The sequence below is a fragment of the Mastomys coucha genome, unplaced genomic scaffold (assembly GCF_008632895.1).
Source record: "Mastomys coucha isolate ucsf_1 unplaced genomic scaffold, UCSF_Mcou_1 pScaffold22, whole genome shotgun sequence".
NCBI lineage: Eukaryota > Metazoa > Chordata > Mammalia > Rodentia > Muridae > Mastomys > Mastomys coucha.
The window spans coordinates 101,672,098-101,694,362 of NW_022196905.1; the positions used below are offsets into that span (position 1 = coordinate 101,672,098).

The window sequence follows — 22,265 nt, forward strand, 5'->3', positions numbered from 1 at the left end:
GGTTGTCCTCCTACCCCAACAATAGGAGAACCAGAAGGAGAAGTGGGTCCCCAAAACTCCGTCAGGACGGAGTAAGTGGCTCCAGTGTCCAAGAGGAAGGAGACGGACTGCCCACATACCACGATATTCACTCGGGGCTCCCTGCTAGTGATGCCAGTGGTTGGGTCAGGGAAGCTCGGGCCTCCTCGGTCAGCCCGAGATAGCCAAGCCTAGGAGATCAGTTGGAGGGTTATCTGATGTCCCTTTGTTTTGTGTAACATGAGGGCAATCAACAGCCCAATGTCCCTCTTGATGGCACCTAGAGCATGGCCCTCTTGGCTTGCAGAAGTTAGGGCAGGATTTTGCCCAATGACCTTTTTTACCACATTTGTAGCAGGTACCTGATGGTCTCTGAGTCTTAGGAGATCATGAGTCCAGAGTAGTGATTGGGGCTGGTCGGACAGCCTTTGCCAGCATATGGTATTTTTGTTTGCAGATTCTATCATCTCTCCCATGGTGAGATGGGAGAGCTTTGGGTTTTTGGCAGTGTGGAGACAGGTCTGTGGCAAAAAGGAGGTGGTTCATTAGCTGGATCTAGAATTGTAGCATCGTCTGGAGGAGGTTGAGGTTGTGTAGATTTTATGGCTAAGAGAAGTTGGTTTGGGGAACAAGAAGAGCACAAGGAGGGATTGGAATGGAGATAAATAAATGCTTGGACATACGGAACCTCCTTCCATTTACCAGTTCGCTGGCAGTATGTATTAAGATCTCTTAAAATAGTTGGATCTAGGTTGCCATTAAGTGGCCACTTTGAACTCCCATCTAGTTGATATTTAATACAGATCTTATTGCAGAGATATATTAATTTTGATGCCTTCAAGTCAGGCGTTAGCTTTAAAGATTTGAGATTTTCCAGGAGACGTCCCAGTGTGGGGTGCCTGGAGGTATGGTCGAAGACATTCTGGCACCCATTGGTGGGTGGTTGGACTGTTCCTACCAGCGTCCTGAGAACAATCCAAGCACCAAAGTGTTAACAGCCAAAGCTAGTGGTTCAAGTTGTCATGAGAAACCCCTAGTGGTTACCCAGCAGACCCCGGCGGCCTGCTGTGGAAAGCAACCCACACTGGATCCAAGGATTTTTCGGCTGTAAAAGCCTGAAAAAATTGGGGAATGAGAGTTACTTCCGAGGGAGGGGCAACCAATGGTAGAAGTCCTAAGACGTATGTCAACTGGGAGGCTTAACTGTAACCCCATGGTTCCCAGAGAGGGCTGGCCAGGTCTTATCTGGAAAGCTGGAGGTCCTCCTTTTGACTGATCCTACCAATTACTATGCCGGTGTCTGTGAGAGAATTATAGCAGACTGGTAAATGGAAAACATGGAACTGAATGGGTAGGTGTAGACCTGAGCAGAGGCTACCCACGCCCCCACCCCCATAGACCAGGCGGGGCACGGCTCATGTGGTAGAAGTTCGTTTGTTCCTTGGTGTGTGGCTGTGGCTCCAGTTCCGGCTGCAACTTGGTGGTGGTATTTTCAGCCAGCAGCGGCAGCTTCCGTGATGAAAGCCTGCGATTGTTGTAGCCACCAGCTGAGGAGGCCGCGAACTCAGGTACTGATGGCAGCCACAGTTGCCGGTGCTGGGACTGATCTATGTGGTTATGACCTCTGCCTGCCCCACTGCAGGGTAGCGGAGCGGGTGCTGGCTGAGCGAACCACCAAATCCCAGAGTTGGGCACCAAATGATGTGTTAGAACAGTGGGTCACGTCAGAACATACCACACTAGGCCCAAACAGTTCCACGTGTAAGAGGCTTAATTGAGAGGGAGAGAGGGGGTAGTGGCGTGGAAAGAGAGGAGGGGGAGAGAGAGAGAGATGGAGGAATGTTCCCCGTATATATATGGGTTGTGATGTATGGCCACAGGTAAAGGTGGGAGGTGAGCCCAATGGATTCTGGGATATGGTGGCTGTTACCCTGGCAACAGGTCTGTGGACCCGCCCATGCATCACCACAGGCTTTGGATGTGCTGATGCTAACAAAAATGATGTGCTTATTTTTACCACATTCAAAAGCTACATTGTTAAAGTAACATTTTTTTTTAAAACCAGGAATGCCATTCTATAATGTTAATTTCAATATCTAATATCTTTTAAATAAGAAAATAACACATTTATGCATGTATTTTGGTTTATTAACTCAAACATTGTACAATTTATTTGCTTTCACTTACTGTATTTTAAACAAGCTTCTTCGCTATGAAGAAATCTTTAAGGTGCTTCATTTGAAAAATTCCAACTGAGATAAAGATTAATATTTGTGCAAAAGCCCACCATAAAACATTTCTATTAGTATCTTCACTGGTTATACGGAAGTTTTCCTCACGGTCCTATTCAGAAAAGGAATAAAAAGTTTCAGTTTGTTAGAGTCCTTTGTGTGTGACTTCTGAGGTGAAGGTTCCTGAATGTGCTCTTGGCATTTACTTTTGTCCATTTGATATAAAACATAGAACATCATTTTCTAAGATGCAGTTTATTTTTTAGCCAATGGTAAGACAGCAATGTCACAAAATACATTCTTTTTTTTATTTTTTCTTTCTTTCTTTCTTTTTTTTTAAAGATTTATTTATTTATTATTTGTAAGTACACTGTAGCTGTCTTCAGACACTCCAGAAGAGGGTATCAAGTCTCATTTTGGATGGTTGTGAGCCACCATGTGGTTGCTGGGATTTGAACTCAGGACCTTCGGAAGAGCAGTCAGTGCTCTTGACCACTGAGCCATCTCTCCAGCCCCAAAATACATTCTTTTACTTTGTTGTCTATTGCAGGAATTTGATCTATTACTTTATACAGTTTTTACTGCCAAGGAAAATGGGCTCTATGCCACACACTTGCCTTATTGAATTACCACACTTCATCTCAGTTTCAGATAAAGAAACTGAGACTTGAGGGTCATTACAATGAAACACAATGTCTAAAAATTGTTCTTATTTTGGGCTTGTACCATAGTAAGAGCCAAGATTTTAAACTCTACTAAATACAAAACAAACAAAAAGACTTTATATATTCATGTTCATTTAAGAAAACACTAGTAGTGATGTATTATTTTTAAGTATACAGCTAATATGTTTGGAGTTATTTAAAATTTATATTGAGAAAAATGTATTTTCACTATTCCTGTAGATGAGTGTCTACATAAGACTGTTAAATTGATTGTTGTTTTATATCAAACAACTTTTATAATACTTATTTTTATTATAATATTTTATAAATTTTAAGGAATATGACAAAAAAGATATTGTAGGTATTGAGGGGGGGTCTATGGGAGGAGTGGTGGTACAAAAGGGGAACAAGAATGTGATTTAGTTCTATTTAATTAAAGTATGTTTTTAAATGCTAAAAAAAAAAGAAAGAAATTGAGACTTGGTTATGGCAAAATAAGTGAGTAGATTTGTGTCCATGTCTGGCCAGCATCCAGTGAGTACAGTGACTCAGAAAACACTTGATGTCATAAGATTAAAACTGTGATCCTGAATGTGCACATACTTGGGTCTCTATAAGTATATGCAACATGTCTGGAAGCATTCCTTTGTTTTATAAACTCATATCCTTTGTTACTGGGCGAACACTTGGCTAGTGACTTTGGAGGATGAAGAGGCAAATGAGCCTCAATTCCCTTTTCTAAAGGAACTCATAGGCCAGCAGAGTGAAGAAAGGTTTCTCTCTCCCTACTCCCTTCATACTCACACAGTTCTAGCTTAGAAAGACTGAGGGCAGGCAGTTTGTTCTTTCCTTGGTTCAAAGGTTTTGTGTTGAGAAATGAATTTTTGACAAGAAGAGATAAACTAAGCTGAATAGACTGACCCTTTGATAGTTTTGTTCTTTGAGTATTTGCTCCACTTGTTCAAATAGATGTTGAAGCTTGAAGGTTACTTCATTAACTTTGTCCTTTGCTTGAACAATAGCTGCATCAAGGTCATGTTCTCCAACTCGAATATCTAAGTGGATTCGCTGTACAAACAATAAAGGGTATGTGTGTGTGGGGGGGGAGACGACAAACCCTTGCATGATTGAAATAAATTAGCTTGTAGTCTTTTTCTTTCCTTTCTTTTTTTTTTGCTGTTGTTTTCTTGGTCTCTCTCACTTATTCCCTTTCATGAGTGAGGTGCCACACCATTTTGATTTACTTTATTTTTTTTGTCTACACTATCACTCTATTTCTCACTCTACCCTATCCTACTCTACTCTACTCTACTCTACTCTACTCTACTCTACCCTACCCTACCCTACCCTACCCTACTCTACCCTACCCTACCCTATTCTACCCTACCCTACTCTACCCTACCCTACTCTACCTTACTCTACTCTACCCTACCCTACCCAACTCTACTCTATTCTACTCTACTCTACCCTACCCTACCTAACCCTACCCTATCCTACTCTACCCTACCTAACCCTACCTTACCCTACCCTACCCTGCTCTACTCAATAGTCTTTCTCATAATAACACTTATTTTTGGGTAACCCATTGACCTTAACATATTTATACCTTCATGAATATCAAATTTATTGTTTGAAAAATTTATTATTGCTCTATGGAAGTTTCTCTTTACACAGAGATGAATTTTGTATATTGACATACAAAAATGTTTCAGCTGTTCTTAACACATTTAGAAAAGAGTGAATCACCCTGTACCATGTAAGAGTTTTTGTTATTAGAATTCCATTATTAATTCACTCTTCAGCCCTCACTTGTTTTCAAGCCTGAGTAATCACAGCTCTTTTAACCTTCCCTCACAACAATTATTTTTCAAACCCTTTAATCAACTTCATGGTTCCCTTTGAACATCTTCCAATCTCTCTAGCTCCCTCTTTGGTTGTTGTACCAAGATCTGTACACATAACTTTAATAAGTTCCTAGTCAGTCTGAGTGTGCTTGACTCTGCAAACCAATGCCATGGTTGAATAGTGATGTTGTATTCAACAACAGGATACATAGGCATGTACTCACCAACTTACTCCCTCCAAATGACACAAACTGTGTAGAATTAGATTCTAAGCAAATGATGTGTTCACCAGATGAGTGCGAAGTAAAATAGAATGTCCCTTGTGCACCATATAACTTGGATAATAATACCTAGGGTCGAAAGTGTCAACAGTTTATTATTCTCTATTTTTCATCCTTATTTTTAATAGATGTATTAAAATTATACAATCCTAAGGAAAAAACAGAATGGTTAATAAACATGAAAAACACTCAGCCTTACAAGTAACAAAAATTCAAATCATAGCAAAATATCTCTTGTTTATCCTGAGGTTGGTAAGAATTTTAAAATTCTTAGGTGGTATGGAGAAATAAATAGTCTCCAAACAGTGGTGGAAGGACTGAGCAACTAAACTGTTTTGGATAGCAGTTAAGCAATGTGTGTTAAAAGTTACAAAATATATAACTAACCCTACCTATAGAAGAGTATTTTATTAACATGTAGAGTTACAAAGCTACACAGAAGATAATATTTACTGTGCTACTTGTGATAGCAAGATTGTCACTTTGAAATACAGAAAAGTCAACTAAGAAACAGTATGTAATAGTAAAGAAAACTAAAAAAACAGGTATCTATACTAAAGATGTCTATGCACTAATGTAAGGTATATGTGTGTCTCTTACTATCCTAGGATATCTTCAAACTCTTCCTCTACCTACCTCCATCTCTGGAGTGTTGGGATTACAGATTCACCACCATGTCTGACTTTTTATGCTAATTTATAGAAGAAATATTGGATATTATTTTTATAAAAAGCATTGTTTGTAAAAGTACCTTTCCCTCTCCCTCTCCCCTTTCTGTGTGTGTATGTTTGTGATATCTATTATAACAAGCAAAATCTTAACAAACTGAAAACCCCAGTTCTTAGATGAATTAGATAATTGAATTCACATGACAAACTTCTCCACAAACTGGAGAGATAGACAGATGGATACAAAGAATTATAACTCACTTGAGCAAAAGTGCACAAGTTAAAAAAAAATCTATGGAAGCTGGTACTAGATTCCTTGTATCAGATACATCATATCATATCTATATCTATAAATATCTATCTATCTATGTATATGTCATAATGAAAGGTGAAAATCATGCATGAAGAAAGTATAGTATATATGCAAGGATATTATAATTATGAATATTAGAATTGCCAGATTAAGAATTTTTATGCTAAAGAATGACCACCAGGCCAGGAATTTTTGCAAAATCTGTGCCAAAGAATATAATGGGAAAAGTACACAACATGAAATAAAATGTGGATCATGTGAGTAGAGAAACTCTAAGAAAATACATGAGGAGATAGAATATACTGTAAAAAGAAATAAAGGCTATTTTTAGGGTATTTATTAGTGGTTGGCTGTTGCTGAAAATAGATTCTTTGAATCTGAGAATAGACTGATTTCCAAAACAAAAAAAAAAAATAAAATAAAAAATAAAAAAAAAAACAGAAAGAAAAATAAGTGGGACAGAATATCCAAGAACTGTTGAGGAAACTACAAAAAGTTAATATTCATACTGGTGGTATCAGCAAGAGAGACAGAGAAAGGAAAATAAGCAATATTTAAAGTAGCATGAACAAACTTTGAAGCAAACTTTGGAGAGTATTTAAAATAAAAATAAAGATTTCAAGTTAATGTCAGATAGATACCAGACATGGTTGTAAAGAATTCAGGAAACACCATGCAGGGTTAATGCCAAAGCAAAACAAACAGTCACAACAAAACTCCACCTATGTATATCCTATTACATAGAAGGGGACACTAACCTACAGAAGAGTAAAACCCCACCTATGTGTATCATATTACATAGAAGGGGACATTTACCTATAGAAGAGTAAAATGCCTGACTTTTTGGAAACTATACAAGAGGAGAGTGAAGGTAATACTTAGTGTGTCAGGAGGGAAGAATTCACCATCTTAGATCTTTGCAAAATCATCCTTAAGAGTTGACCAGAGATACTGTATTGGAAAAATGAGAATTTGGAGAATGTGTCAGCAGCGCTACCTTCTCTGAAATGTTAAAGGAAGTTCTCCAATAAGAATGATAATGATATAGACCAGAAGCTAAAGTCTGCATAAAGAAAAGTGAATATTAGAGGATGGATCAATGGAGGTAAAAATAAAAATTTATTGTTCTTAATTTATTTAACATAACAGTTTATCCAAATATTAGCAACAATTTACCCAATATAAATGAGATTATATAAAACCAGGATAATTAGGAATTCTTAGCTTATAAGCATTTCCACATGATCTGTAAAGTAACAAATTAATATTTGAAGTAGACTTATGTTTTTCTTATTGCCAATTCTGGGACAACTTGGGGAAAATGAAAAGTTCTGTTATTGAGAGGCTTCAAAAAGGAGAGGAAGGACTAAAGAGATGGATTAGCAGTTAAGCACACTAATGGCTGTTTCAGAGGATCCAGATTTCCTTCCTAGCACCCACATAGTAGCTCACAACCATCTATAACTCCTGTTTTATGGGATTTGGTACCCTCTTCTTACCTCCAAAGGCATGAAGCATACAAGCAGATAGAATACCCATGCACATTAATAAGCATTAAAAAAGAGAGGGGGTGACAACTGGTCAAAGAGCAGAGAATAAATGTGAGTGAAATGCTCAGCCACAAATGGGACATCCCTTCCCCTCAAAACTCAGTGACCCTCAACCAAAGAATGGATAAAGAAAATGTGGTGCATTTACACAGTAGAGTATTAGTCAACTGTTAGGAAAAAAATAACATTATGGAATTTGCAGCCAAATTGGTGGCACTAGACAATCATCCTGAGGGAGGAAACTCAGACCTAGAAAGACAAACATGTATGTACTCACAAGTGGACATTAGCTGTTAAGTAATAATAAGATAATAAGTAATAGTAATAATAATAAGTAATAATAATAAGATAATAAGTAATAGTAAGATAATCACACTACAACCCACAGGCCCAGAGAGGGTACATACCAAGGGGGAGGGGTCAAGGGAGACACATGGATCCCTTTGGGAAGATGAAATAGAATAGATTTCTCAGATGGGCTTGGGGCAGGTGGGCATGGGAATAGGAGGGGAACAGGTTGGGGAGGAAAGGATGGCTGTCATAGGTGGTCATTTAGGGGGCATTATGGAAACCTAGAGCAGTGAGAACTTCCTGGAACTTATGTGGGTGACCCTAGCAAGGACTCCTGAACTGGCCATCTTCTGTAACCATGTAAAGCTCCCAGGGGTGGGAATGGAACACCAACACAGCCACAAAACCTTTGATCCACACATGTCCTGCCTGCTGGGGCAATGGTAGTTCAGATCTCAATGGGAACAGATTCAGAGATCCACACCCAAACATTAGGCAGAGGTTGGGGAACCCCACAGAAGAGGGGGAGGAAGGATTATAGGAGCCAGAGGGGTTGAGGATATCAGAAGAAAAAGGCTCACAGAATCAACTAAGCAAAGTTCATAGGGTCTTATAGAAAACTGAAATGTCAGTCACAGAACCTGAATGGATCTACATTAGGTTCTCTGCACACTGTGTGGTTGTTTAGCTTTGTTTTTTTGTGGAGCTCCTAACAGTGGGAGTAGGGGTTTCTCTGACTCTTTTGCCTGACCATTTCCTCTTACTGAGTTGTCTTTCCAGTCTTGATTATAGAGTTAGAGCCTAGTCTTATTGCTTCTTATTTTGCCATGGTTGTTTGATATTGCTGAGAGGCATGCTCTTTTCTGAAGGGGAATAGAGTTGCAGTAAATCTGGGGGAGAGGGGAAGTGGTGGTGAGGACTGAGAGGAGTGGAGGGAGAAGAGGCTGCAGTTGGGATGTATTGTATGAGAGAAGAATAAGTAAAAAGAAAAAAGAAAAATATTACCACCTTCAAAATTCCCCAAACAAAAGCAAACACCACCACTATCACTACCCCCTCCCCTCCTGTCTCCTCCCAGGGACCATTATGGAAGAGGAGGCAGAAGTCAGGGATGAAAGTGAGAAGACAATGTTGTTTTGATATGGCAGAACTGTTTATTCATGAACTCACAGCAGCTATGATTGTATACATAAGATCAGCACAATATCAAGCCAATTGACATTCTAGCATGGAGTGGGGCTATTAATGACTTTTGAGGGAGAGTCAGTTTTCTTTATTGATGTGGATAATACTAAACCCATGAGTATGTGGGTAGCACAAATTTCATTCATTGGGTTATAAAAGAAAAAAGGAGGGGGAGGCAGAGGGGGGAAGGGGAGGGGGTGAAAGAGGAGGAAGAAGAGGTAGAAAGGGGGAGGGAGAGAGGGAGAAAGACAGGGAGAGGGAGGGAGAGGGAGAAGGATATCCCTCATAGGGAGAGGGAGAGAGAGAGGATATCTTTTGTCACCTGTCAAAAAGAGCTTATGGCCAATGAGCTGAGGCAGTAAATAGGAGGTAGGAAATCCAGCAGGGATGGAGAGATTTCTGGGAAATAGGGGCTCAAGAGAGATTCAAAGGAGATGCTGAGGAAGACATTGAGGAAGAAGCAGGAGGGACTGAAGGAGAGGAGGCTAGAATAAAGGAGAGATTAGGAAACATATGTAAACTAGCATGTAGCTGAACTCTGGATAGAATCTGGGGAGATTCACCCCAGGAATGGGAGGAGACAAAAACTTTTAAGAAGCCCCTGCTGAGTAGAAAAACTGGTTCTCTAAATAGCACACCCCTATAAACAAGCACTTCCCAAAGCAGTTTCCTAGTCAGGTGGGAGACTAAAACAATGCCAGGGAGGCCCAAACTGAGGGGGTTTATGCTGGCCTGACACATGCTGGCTAGATACATGGTGGCAGCCTGAGGAGCCATCTTTCCTTGTGGATCTAAGAACAACTTCCTAGAGGGAGAGGGGTTGTGACCTGGAGAGGTTTTAACAGAAGGCTTTGCCTTCTGGTGAAGGAAGAGAAGGGTAGGGCAAATGAGGTCTGAACAAAACAGGAAAGAAGGACTTAAAGAAGTTTTCAAGACATTTTTTTTTTTTTTTACACTTTATAATAATTAACTCAATGGATCCTAGATCTAAATGTAAAAGGTGAAGTTTTTTTTATATTTCTTTTTTTTAAGTTTTATTGCATTATAATGAGAAAAGTTACATGATTTCAATTTATCTGAATTTGTTAACACTTAAAAACATATTTTAAGTAAATAGAATTAAATCACTTTATTTTTCCTTTTGTACCCCAACTCCTCCCAGAGACCCCCTTTCAATATCTACAATATCTCATATTTTTGTCAATTTCTTTAAAATTTATAAAATATCATAACAATAAAAATGAGTATTATAAAAGTCGTTTGATATAAAACAACAATCAATTTAACAGTCTTATGTAGATGCTTGTCTACGACAATACTGAAAATATATACATTTTTCTCAATATAAATTTTAAATAACTCCAAATGTATTAACTGTATATTTCAAAATAATATATCACTATTAACATTTTATTAAATGAACATAAATATATAAAGTGTTTCTGTTTGTTTGTTTGTTTTATATTTAGTAGAGCTTAAAATCTTGGCTCTTATTGTGGTAACTTGATACAAGAGCTACAAACGTCAAGCAAAGCATTCAGTCTTACTCTTTGTTGTTCTCTTACAAACCCCCTCCCAACTTAATTGTCTACATTTCTTTTGGGTATATAAATACTTTTAAAATATGTAAGCTGTTCTGAAAACCATAGTATAGTGTAAAACATGAAATAAACAATACTACTAATAGAGAGACTAAGATAGGAGATGCAAGATCTCAAGACCATTATGTTGTACACAGCTAGAAACTGTCAAGAACAAACAAGCTGAAAGTGTATATGGATTGTATAATATTGGACCTATTTCTCCAATTACCAAATTGGAGAGACCATTGGATGACAGTCAACAAATTTCTAATTCCTCATATTTTTTTGAATTCAATTGATTAGGATATATTGGTAATATTAATTTTCATATTAAGATATTAAGAAAAAGTAATTGATACTTCCTGTTGTTTTTGTTGTAAGCAGTGGAATTAGGTTTGTGTGGATTTGTTGAAAGATTACTTTCTTGCTTCTTCTAGGGTATAGTTTTGCTCCTTATGTTGATGTTTTTCATCTATTATCCTTTGTAGGGCTGGATTTGTGGAAAGATACTGTGTAAATTTTGTTTTGTCATGGAATATCTTGTTTTCTCCATCTTTGGTAATTGAGAGTTTTTCTGGGTATAGTAGCCTGGGCTGGCATTTGTGTTCTTGTAGGGTCTGTATGACATCTGCCCAGGATCTTCTAGCTTTCATAGTCTCTGGTAAAAAGTCTGGTGTAATTCTGCTAGGCCTGCCTTTATATTTTACTTGACCTTTTTCCTTTACTGCTTTTAAAATTCTTTCTTTGTTTAGTGCATTTGGTGTTTTGATTATTATGTGACAGGAGGAATTTCTTTTCTGGTCCAGTCTATTTGGAGTTCTGTAGGCTTCTTGTGTGTTCATGGGCATCTCTTTCTTTAGGTGGGGGAAGTTTTCTTCTAAATTTTTGTTGAAGATATTTTCTGGCCCATTACATTGGGAGTCTTCACTCTCTTCTATACCTATTATCCTTAGGTTTGGTCTTCTCATTGCGTCCTGGATTTCCTGGATGTTTTGCATTAGGAGCTTTTTGATTTTTGCATTTTCTTTGACTGTTGTGTTAATGTTTTCTAAGGTGTCTTCTGCCCTTGAGATTCTCTCTTCTATCTCTTGTGTTCTGTTGGTGATGTTTGCATCTATGACTCCTGATTTCTTTCCTAGGTTTTGTATCTCCAGGGTTGTCTTTCTTTCTGATTTCTTTATTGTTTCTATTTCTGTTTTTAGATTCTGGATGGTTTTGCTCATTTCCTTCACCTGTTTGATTGTGTTCTCCTGTAGGTCTTTAAGGGATTTTTGTGTTTCCTCTTGAAGAGCTTCTAGGTGTTTATCTGTGTTCTCCTGTATTTCTTTGGAGGTGCTATTTATGTCTTTTTTAAAGTCCTGTATCATCACCATGAGAAATGATTTTATATCTGAATCTTGCTTTTCCAGTGTGATCGTGGTCCCAGGACTTAAAATGGTGGCAGTATTGGGTTCTGATGATGCCAAGTAACCTTGGTTTGTGTTGCTTATATTCTTATGCTTGCCCTGCATCATCTGGTTATCTGTACTGCTACCTGCCCTTGCTAAATCTGACTAGATCCTGTCCTTCCTGTGATCCGGATTGTGTCAGAATTCCTAAGAGTCAAGCTGTCTCTATGATCCTGTGATTCTGGGATCCAGTGACCCCAGGCTTTTGGACCCCGAGAGTGGAGCTTCCTCTGGGTGTTTTGGGAATAACTGCAGAGTTTGTGCCCAATGTCTGCTCAGGGCACCAGCTGGCCCAGACAGATCGGAAGCAACCCGAGCCACTGAGCTAGCAGAGTTCCTGTGTGCCTGGTCCCGCGGGTCCCAGTTACTCCCGGTGTTGGGACAGATGTTGTGTTCTCCTCACCTCTGATCCTGGGCATGTTCAAAAGGTGAAGCTTTAAAACTCATAAGAGTCAAGCTAAAATGGAGTTGACCTTGTGTTTTTGTTAGCATTGTCATTTGACACAGCCTAGAGTCATCTTAAAAAGGAGTCTCAACTGAGCAATTGTCTTTTCTGGATCGTCTGTGCTTATGAGGGATTTTCTTTTTTCAAAAATATAGTTCATTTTTTATTCTTCTCTCATATATTACATCCTGACAAAACTTCCCCTTCCTCTTCTTCTCCCAGTCCCTTTCCCCCTACTTCTCCTAGATCCACACTCTTCCTCTTTTCCCCTTCAAAGAAGAGCAGGCCTCCCAGGGACAGCAACCAAACATGGAAGATCAAATCACAATAAGACTAGGCACACACCCTGGTTTAAGGCTGGATGAGACAACCCAGTAGAAGAAAACAGGTTCTGAAAGCAGACACAAAAGTCAGAGACAGCCACTGTTCTCATTGTTAGGAGTCCCACAAGAAAACCAAACTGCTCCACCATAACATATATGCTCCCACACAGTCTCCCTGATTGTCAGTTGGGTGTCTGTGAACCCTATAATCATTTGTTAGTTGATTCTGTGAGTTTTCTTGCAGTGTGCTTGATCCATGAGGGATTTTCTTGGTTACTGGTTTATGTAAGACTGCTCAGCTCACTATACGTACTACACGAACATCACCATATCCATATGTATACAATTCTGTTTTTAAATGTTTCAAATTTTGATTTGATTGAAAAGTTAGAGAATCTGGCCATGTGCAGTATTTCTCTTAATATGCCATTAAAGGGGATGTGCATCAAATACCATTAAAGGGGATGTGTATCGTATACCATTAAAGGGGATGTGTATCACATACTATTAAAGGGGATGTGTATCACATACCATTAAAGGGGATGTGCATCATATACCATTAAAGGGGATGTGTATCATATACCATTAAAGGGGATGTGTATCATATACCATTAAAGGGGATGTGTATCATATATCATTAAAGGGGATGTGTATCACATACCATTAAAGGGGATGTGTATCATATACCATTAAAGGGGATGTGTATCATATACCATTAAAGGGGATGTGTATCATATATCATTAAAGGGGATGTATATCATGTAAAGTCAAAAGTGATATCTATCTACCAATTGTCTATCTACTCACTCTCATCTATCTGTCTATCATTCTATCTATCATTCTATTTATTTACATCTATCTATTTTTGTGGCATATGTGTGAAGGTCAGAGGACAATCGGCTTGGCAGCAAGTACCCTTTTCCCACTGAGCTATCTCACAGGCCCATTTTCTGCATTTTGTTCAGTTCTATATAAAAGACTGTAACTTCTGATTGATGCTCATGTAGAGCTTTTACAATTAGAAATAGAGACAATGTAAAGGGTATTTTTACCTCATCATTGTAAGTTGTAACAGTCACAAACATTCCTAAGCCAGGAGCAGATTCAAGGAAGTCATGTCTACCTATGTCCCACTGCTGTATCTTGAATGTTCCTGTAACAAAATACAAAACACTTATTAGAAGCCACAGAAAATACATTATTACCACTAAGTTAATTTAATTTTTTTCTTAATTTTCCTATACCAAAATGAGACCTTTTATTAAAATAACAAACAAGCAAAAATCAGGGCTATGGAAGTAGCTCATTCAGTAAAGTGCTTGCTGGTGCAATCATGAAGACTTGAGTTTGCTCACTAGTACCCACCTTAAAAAAAACAGATGTGGTAGTATATACTTATAATCCCAGTACTTGGATACCAGAGACAGGAAGCTCACTGACCAGACAATGTCTTAAAACAAAGAACAAACAAAACAGGTAGACAACTCCTAAGCAATAACTTAAGCAAGGTTGATTTCTGATCTCTACATATCATACACACACACACACATACACACACACACAGAGTTTATGAAACATTTCTATGCAGAATATAAGCTCTGTGTTAGCCATTCAGGTTTCTCTAGAGTAACAGAACAGAATGAATCGTCTCTCCATATATGTGTGTGTATATATATATATATGTATATATATATATATATATGTACATAATTAGTTTCATCATACATAAAGTAATAAAAATTGTTCCTACATGCATAGGGTTGACATCATGAGGATCATGAGGATTCAATAATGTGTAAAAGACTCCCTCAGATTTGATTGGCACATAAGAAGGACTGAATGTTACGTTTAATTTTTTAAATATATATAAATTTTTAATATATTTATAATGCATCTCTGTCTCCTAAGCGGAAGTGAAGCTTGGAGTACTGAAGAGATGAGTAAAGTCATCAAGGAAAATGGCAGGAGAGGAGTTTGAGGGCAGCAGGGGTTGGTGTCAGCCATAGATGGGTTGCAAGTCCATTATAAATGATGTAGCTGAGTTGGAGTGACTTTTAATTTTTAAAAAAATTCTGGGTATTATATGTAGAAAATATTGAAAGGTAGAAGTTGCAAGGGTATTGAAATCTAAGTGGTTTATATTCTGATAATGGTTGTAGAAGCACTAGATTTTGTCTTTCCTGTTCTATTCCACAAGTCAGGATCCTGCCCTCTTTGTGTTTTTGTCCTGACTTCCTTCAATAATCAACAAGCAGCAATATGGAAGTGTAAGCTAAATAAACACTTTTCTCCCCAACTTGATGTTTGGTCATGGTGTTTTATTACAGCAATAAAAACCTTAACTAAGGTCCTGGGCCAGTTCACCCTCTTTCTTTAGTTTTTATTCTTTGGTTGTTTCATACCTTTTCTAGGGTTTAGTTGGAACTAGCAAGAAGAGAAGGGTAGGAGCTATTAATATTCTATTATATCCAGATTCATCAATAATAATTTTTAAATAACACTAAAACTGTTACTGGGCAGTGGTGGCACATACCTTTAATTCCAGCACTTGGGAGGCAGAGGCAGGTAGATTTCTGAGTTCGAGGCCAGCCTGGTCTACAGAGTGAGTTCCAGGACAGCCAGGGCTATACAGAGAAACCCTGCTTTGAAAAACTACCCCCCCACCAAACAACAACAACAACAACAACAACAACAACAAAAACCCCAACCAAACCAAACCAAACAAAAAACCAACAAAACAAAACAAAACAAAACAAAAAACCCAACAAAACAAAACAAACAAAAGCCTTAACTAAAATTAAATTCCCTTGGGAGACAGCAGGGGGAGAGATGAGAAACTTGTAGCCCACACTTGGCTCCTGCTTGTCTTTCAGGGTCTTGAGGCTTAGGAAGCTTTTCACAGCATGGTCCTCCTTTCATCCCTCTCTTAAGTTTGTTAACCATATGTGTAATATATGCTCAATACTCTTTTGAATGGTCCATTTCAGCATGTTATTTAAAAATTATTATTGATGAATCTGGATATAATAGAGTATTAATAACTCTTATCCTTCTCTTCTTGCTAGTTTCAACTAAACCCAAGAAATGGTATGAAACAACCAAAGAATAAGAACTAAAGAAAGAGGGTGAACTGGCTCAGGACCTCAGGACTCAGCACAATTCAACAGATGATTACCTGTTTTATTTTCCCATTCCTAGATATTCTAGTCTGTACATAAAAAATTGTAATTTGCAGGGAAGGAGGAAAGGAGGGGAGAGGTGTACTTCTGGAGAACGAAGTCCCTTTGATGCTACATGAACTGGTTCAGAAGAGTTGTCTGAAAGAAATTACATTCTGTATGCTGGCTGCTACAGCTATGAAGAGGTTGGGGTGGAGCTCTAGAAAGATACCTGACCCACACTGAATATACAACATAGAGCAACTTCCTCTATATAAAGAACTAGGAGGATTCTCAAGAGGAGAGAGTTGGAGGAAAAGATCCAACCTGGGTGTTAGGCCATGGCTATGCATTAGAATAGTCCATACATCAAACTAAGATTCATATTTCTAATCTAATCCGGTAAGTAGGAATAAGAGTCATAGTATAATACTTAAAATGCCTAAAGTATAACTCAGAGTTGTTCACCTTTGTGAAGAACAAGGAAAATTTCAACTTGATTGAGAGAAGACAATTCCCTAACACTAGTGCCAAGATGATACAGTTGTTTCAATAATCTGAAGCATCTGCCCTAAATAATTTTCAAACAGCAATATGAACACTCATGAAATCAATTAAAAATAGAAGTTAAGAGAACAAAATGAACACCTAAGAACAGGAAAATACAGTATTTAAATCTAGAAAAATATCCCACCTTGCTGAAGAGACTCAACAAAAGAGCAAAGATGTTTGGAAAGAATGTGAAGCAAAGCTGATCAGTGGAAACAATTAAGCCTGAACAATTGAGGAGAATGGTGGGTTTTGTTTTTGTTTTTGTTTGTATTTTTTTTTTTTTTTTGAGACAGGGTTTCTCTGTGTAGCCCTGGCTATCCTGGAACTCACTCTGTAGACCAGGCTGGCCTCTAACTCAGAAATCTGCCTGCCTCTGCCTCCCAAGTGCTAGGATTAAAGGTGTGTATCACCACTGCTTGGCGAGAATGGTGTTTTAATAGAGCCTCATGGACTACAAAACATTAAAAGTCTAAAATTTGTGGAGTTCCAGGGAAAAAGAAAAAAAAATATTAGGCTAGAAAAAAAAATGGAGAAAATAATGACTAAAAACTCCTCAAATCTTGTTTGTCAGATTGTGTCAGAATGTGTTATGTTTATGTCTTTTTGACATAAACATAACACATTCAAGCTTAGCACACCCCAGCAGGATAAACCTCTAAAATAGTCCATCTCCATGTACATCACAATCAATTTCAAAACTTAAAGGTCAGAAAAAAAAAAACCTCTGAGAAATATTAGGAGAGAAGTAGTTCATGACTTATGGTCAATGATGATAAATGGCATCAGGAGCAGAAACACCAGCAAGTGGTGACGTATGCTTCAACACTGAAAGAATACTAATCATAATCCTTTCTACAACTAAACAGATCACTGGAAATTTAAGATTAAGAAACTCAAGAATAGGGACTGGAGAGATGGCTCAGAGGTTAAGAGCACTGACTGCTCTTCCAGAGATCCTGAGTTCAATTCCCAGCAACCACATGGTGGCTCACAACCATCTGTAATGGGATCTGATGCCCTCTTCAGGTGTGTCTGAAGACAGCTACAGTGCACTAATCATATTTATCAAATAAATAAGTAAGTAAATAAATAAATAAATCTTAAAAAAGAAACTCAAGAATAGAGGTAAAAGAATAATAGAAACCATCTAGGAAAAACTATGGCAAGCAAGTGAGTTTCCTGGAGATGGCTCACCGTTTTGCATAGCTGCAATGGGTGTACTTTGGAGAGGCACAGCCCCAGAGACTTTGTCCCAGGATTGCTTCTCACTGCTGATATGGCCTTCCTGTCATTATTACATAGGTAATGATTCCTGGGCACCAGCCCATGCTATTGGGCAAATTTCCTGCCGATCAACATGAAGATAAACTTTCATGAATTAGTGCTGTTGAGATAAGTTAATGACTTTATAGACAAGTACAAATGGTAGAGCTAAGGTTTTATGTTCTTCTTAAAATGGTAAAGTCATACTAGGAGATATTAGTAAGTAATAAAACTATATAGTGAAAAACACTATAGGTAAAGTGGAATAAAATATAAAACATCCAAGCAATCCACGGGTAGATAGGAAATGGAAACCAAATGACAAAAAAGAATGTAAATGTAATGAAGTGTCAGGCATAACTTCTCCTATTAATAATTGTATGGAGAGGATCAGGGGTGAGGAGGACACAACATGTGTCCCAACATGTGTCCCAACACCTGGAGTAACTGTGACCAGTGGGACCCAGGCACACAGGAACTCCCCCAGCCCAGTGGCATGGATTGCTTCCAGTCTGTCTGGGCTGCTGCTCTAAGCAGACCTTGAGCGCAAATTTTGCAGCCAGTTCCACAATACCCAGAGGAAGCTCCACTCCCAGGGACTCTAACATGCCCAGGATCAGAAGATCAGAGGTGAGGAGAATACAACATCTGTCCCAACACCTGGAGTAACTGGGACCAGCAGGACCTAGACACACAGGAACTCCACCAGCCCAGTGGCATGGTTGCTTCCAGTCTGTCTGGGCCAGTGCTTTAAGCAGACCTTGAGCACAAATTTTGCAGCCAGCCCCACAACACCCAGAGGAAGCTCCACTCCTGGGCTCTCTAATGGGCCCAGGATCACAGGATTCCGGAATCACAGGATCACAGAGACAGCTTGAATCTGAGGAGTTCTGACACAACCAGGATCATAGGAAGGACAGGCTCCAGTCAGATTTAGCAAGGGCAGGTAGCACTAGAGATAACCAGATGGCTGGAGGCAAGCAAAAGAACTTAAGCAGTAGAAACCAAGGTTACTTGGCATCATCAGAGCCCAATTCTCACACTATAACAAGTCACAAGTCCTGGACACACCATTACACTGGAAAAGCAAGATTCAGATCTAAAATCATTTCTCATGATGATGATACAGGACTTTAAGAAAGACATAAATAACTCCCTCAAAGAAATACAGAACACGGGTAAACAGCTAGAAGCCCTTAAAGAGGAAACACAAAAATCCCTTAAAGAACTACAGGAGAACACAATCAAACAGGTGAAGAAAATTAACAAAACCATTCAGGATCTAAAAATGGAAATAGAAACAATACAGAAATCACAAAGGGAAACAACCTGGGAGTTAGAAAACCTAGGAAAGAGATCTGGAGTCATAGATGCAAGCATCACTAACAGAATACAATAGATAGAAGAAAGAATCTCAGGGGCAGAAGACACCATAGAAAACATTGACACAACAGTCAAAGAAAATGCAAAAATCAAAAAGCGCCTCACCCCAAATATCCAGGAAATCCAGGACAATGAGAAGACAAAACCTAGAAGAGAGTGAAGATTCCCAACTTAAAGGGCCAATAAATATCTTCAACAAAATTATAGAAGAAAACTTCCCTAACCTAAAGAAAGAGATGCCCATGAATATACAAGAAGCCTACAGAACTCCAAATAGACTGGACCAGAATAGAAATTCCTCCTGTCACGTAATAGTCAAAAGACCAAATGCATTAAACAAAGAAAGAATATTAAAAGCAGTAAAGGAAAAAGGTTAAGTAACATATAAAGGCAGGCTTATAAGAATTACACCAGACTTCTCACCAGAGACTATGAAAACTAGAAAATCCTGGGCAGATGTCCAACAGAACCTAAGATAACACAAATGCCAGCCCAGGCTACTATACTCAACATACTCAATTACCATAGATAGAGAAAACAAGATATTCCGTGACAAAACAAAATTTACACAATATCTTTCCACAAATCCAGCCCTACAAAGGATAATAGATGGAAAACATCAAATAAAGAGCCAAACTACACTCTACAAGAAGCAAGAAAATAATCTTTCAACAAACCCACACAGACATAATTCCACCTCTAACAACAAAATAATAGGAACAATTACTTTTTCTTAGAATCTTAATATGAAAATTAATATTACTAACATATCCTATCGACTGAAATCCAAAAATATGAGGAATTAGAAATTTGTTGACCGTCATCCAGTGGTCTCTCTAATTTGGTAATTGGTGAAATAGGTCCAATATTGTACAATCTATATACACTTTCTGTTTGTACCTGACAGTGTCTTGCTGGGTACCATATAATGGTCTTGAAATCATGCTTCTCCTATCCCAGCCTCTCTATTAGTAGCATTGTTTATGTGATGCTTTTATACTATACTATGGTTTTCAGAACAGCTTATATATTTCAAAAGTATTTAGACAGCCAAAAGAAACATAGACATTTAACTTGGGAGGTGGCTTGTGAGAGAACAACAAAGAATGAGAGTGAATGCTTTGCCTGACATTTGTAACTATTGTATCAATTTTGAAGAAGAAGATTTTATAAGTAACTCTTTGTCTGAGATGACTGCTTTTCAAAATCATCATGCCAATGAACCAGAATCTTACCCTCACCTAATGTCTGTGCTACCCTTCAATCAGAACTATTGTTCGTTGAAACAGTTGATGAATGACTTCATGGATAGACCATCTTAAAACACATACTATTTCTTAAATGAATGTAACCTGTTCTCTGTGGGCTGAGAATGAAGTCACTCACTCAAGTCAAATAGCTTTGACCATAGCAGGAAATCTGTATCCAAAAATTGTGCCTACAGTTCATTCCTTGGCGCAGCAGAACTGTCAACTCTCAGCTTAGCTATGATGGAGGTAAAATCCTTTGGTGATGTGAGGGTCATTGAAGTACAGCCATATTACAATGAACTCCAATGTTTAAAAATTGTTCTTATTTTTAGCTTGTACCACAGTAAGAACCAAGATCTTAAGCTCTACTAAAACCAAAACAAACAAAGAAAAAGACTTTATCTATGTTCATTTAAAAAATACTAGTAGTGATATATTATTTTAAAATATACAGTTAATATGTTTGCAGTTATTTAAAATTTATATTGAGAAAAATGTATGTAATTTCAGGATTGCTGTAGATAAGCATCTACATAAGAGTATTCAATTGATTATTGTTTTCTATCAAACAATTTTTATAATACTCATTTTTATTGTTACAATATTTTATAAATTTTAAAGAGTAAAAATCAAAAGTTAAAAAAATGAAAGGTATTGCAGGTATTAAAGGTGTGTGTCTCTGGGAGGAGTTGGGGTACAAAAGAGAAACAAGAATTTGATGTAATTTTATTTACTTAAAATGTTTTAAAATGTCAACAAATTCAGATAAATTAAAATCATGTATCTTTTCTCATCGTAATGCAATAAAACTTAAATCGATAAAAAATTATTACATGGTATGTAATATAGTCTAAGCAAGGATTAGACAAAGATTGTAGGAATGGACTTTAATTTAAAAACCCAATTATAATGCAGTCTATGAGAAAATAATTTTGAGCATAGTGTTCCTAATAAGTTAAGAAGTAAAACATAGGGAGGAGTAACTGGGACCAGCGGGACCAGGCACATAGGAACTCCGCCAGCCCAGTGGCTCTGGTTCCTTCCAGTCTCTCTGGGCTGGTGTCCTGAGCAGACCTTGGGCCTTAGCTCTGCAGCCAGTCCCACAACACCCAGAGGAAGTTCCACTCCCAGGCACTCTAACAAGCCCAGGATCACAGGATCACAGAGACAGCTTGACTTCTTGACTTCTGAGGAGTTCTGACACAACCAGGATCACAGGAAGGACAGGCTCTAGTCAGATTTAGCAAGGGCAGGTAGCACTAGAGATAAACAGATAGGGGGGCAAGCATAAGAAAATAAGCAACACAAACCAAGGTCACTTGGCAGCATTAGAACCTAATTCTCCCTCCATAGCAAGTCCTGGACACACCATTACACCGGAAAAGCAAGATTCAGATATAAAATCACTTCTCATGGTGATGATACAGGACTTTAAGAATGCCATAAATAGCACCCTCAAAGAAATACAGGAGAACACAGGTAAACATCTAGAAGCCCTTAAAGAGGAAACACAAAAATCCCTTAAAGACCTACAGGAGAACACAATCAAACAGGTGAAGGAAATGAGCAAAACCATCCAGAATCTAAAAATGGAAATAGAAACAATAAAGAAATCAGAAAGAGAGACAACCCTGGAGATACAAAATCTAGGAAAGAAATCAGGAGTCATAGATGCAAACATCACCAACAAAACACAAGAGATAGAAGAGAGAATCTCAGCGGCAGAAGACACCTTATAAAACATTGACACAACAGTCAAAGAAAATGCAAAAATCAAAAAGCTCCTAATGCAAAACATCCAGGAAATCCAGGAC

General features: G+C 38.1%; 1 protein-coding gene across 1 annotated transcript in view; it reads right to left on the reverse strand.

Moving 5' to 3' along the window:
• Window positions 1–2,148: 2,148 nt before the first annotated feature.
• The window catches only part of LOC116070798 (transmembrane emp24 domain-containing protein 11), a 34,042-nt gene continuing 13,925 nt past the window's right edge, over window positions 2,149–22,265 (reverse strand). The window contains exons 2-5 of the mRNA XM_031342240.1: window positions 13,898–13,998; window positions 4,983–5,108; window positions 3,836–3,982; window positions 2,149–2,361 (exon numbers count right to left, since the gene is read on the reverse strand). Coding sequence (XP_031198100.1) covers window positions 2,212–2,361; window positions 3,836–3,982; window positions 4,983–5,108; window positions 13,898–13,998 — 524 coding nt within the window. The 3' untranslated portion in view covers window positions 2,149–2,211. The remainder of the gene's footprint in view (window positions 2,362–3,835; window positions 3,983–4,982; window positions 5,109–13,897; window positions 13,999–22,265) is intronic.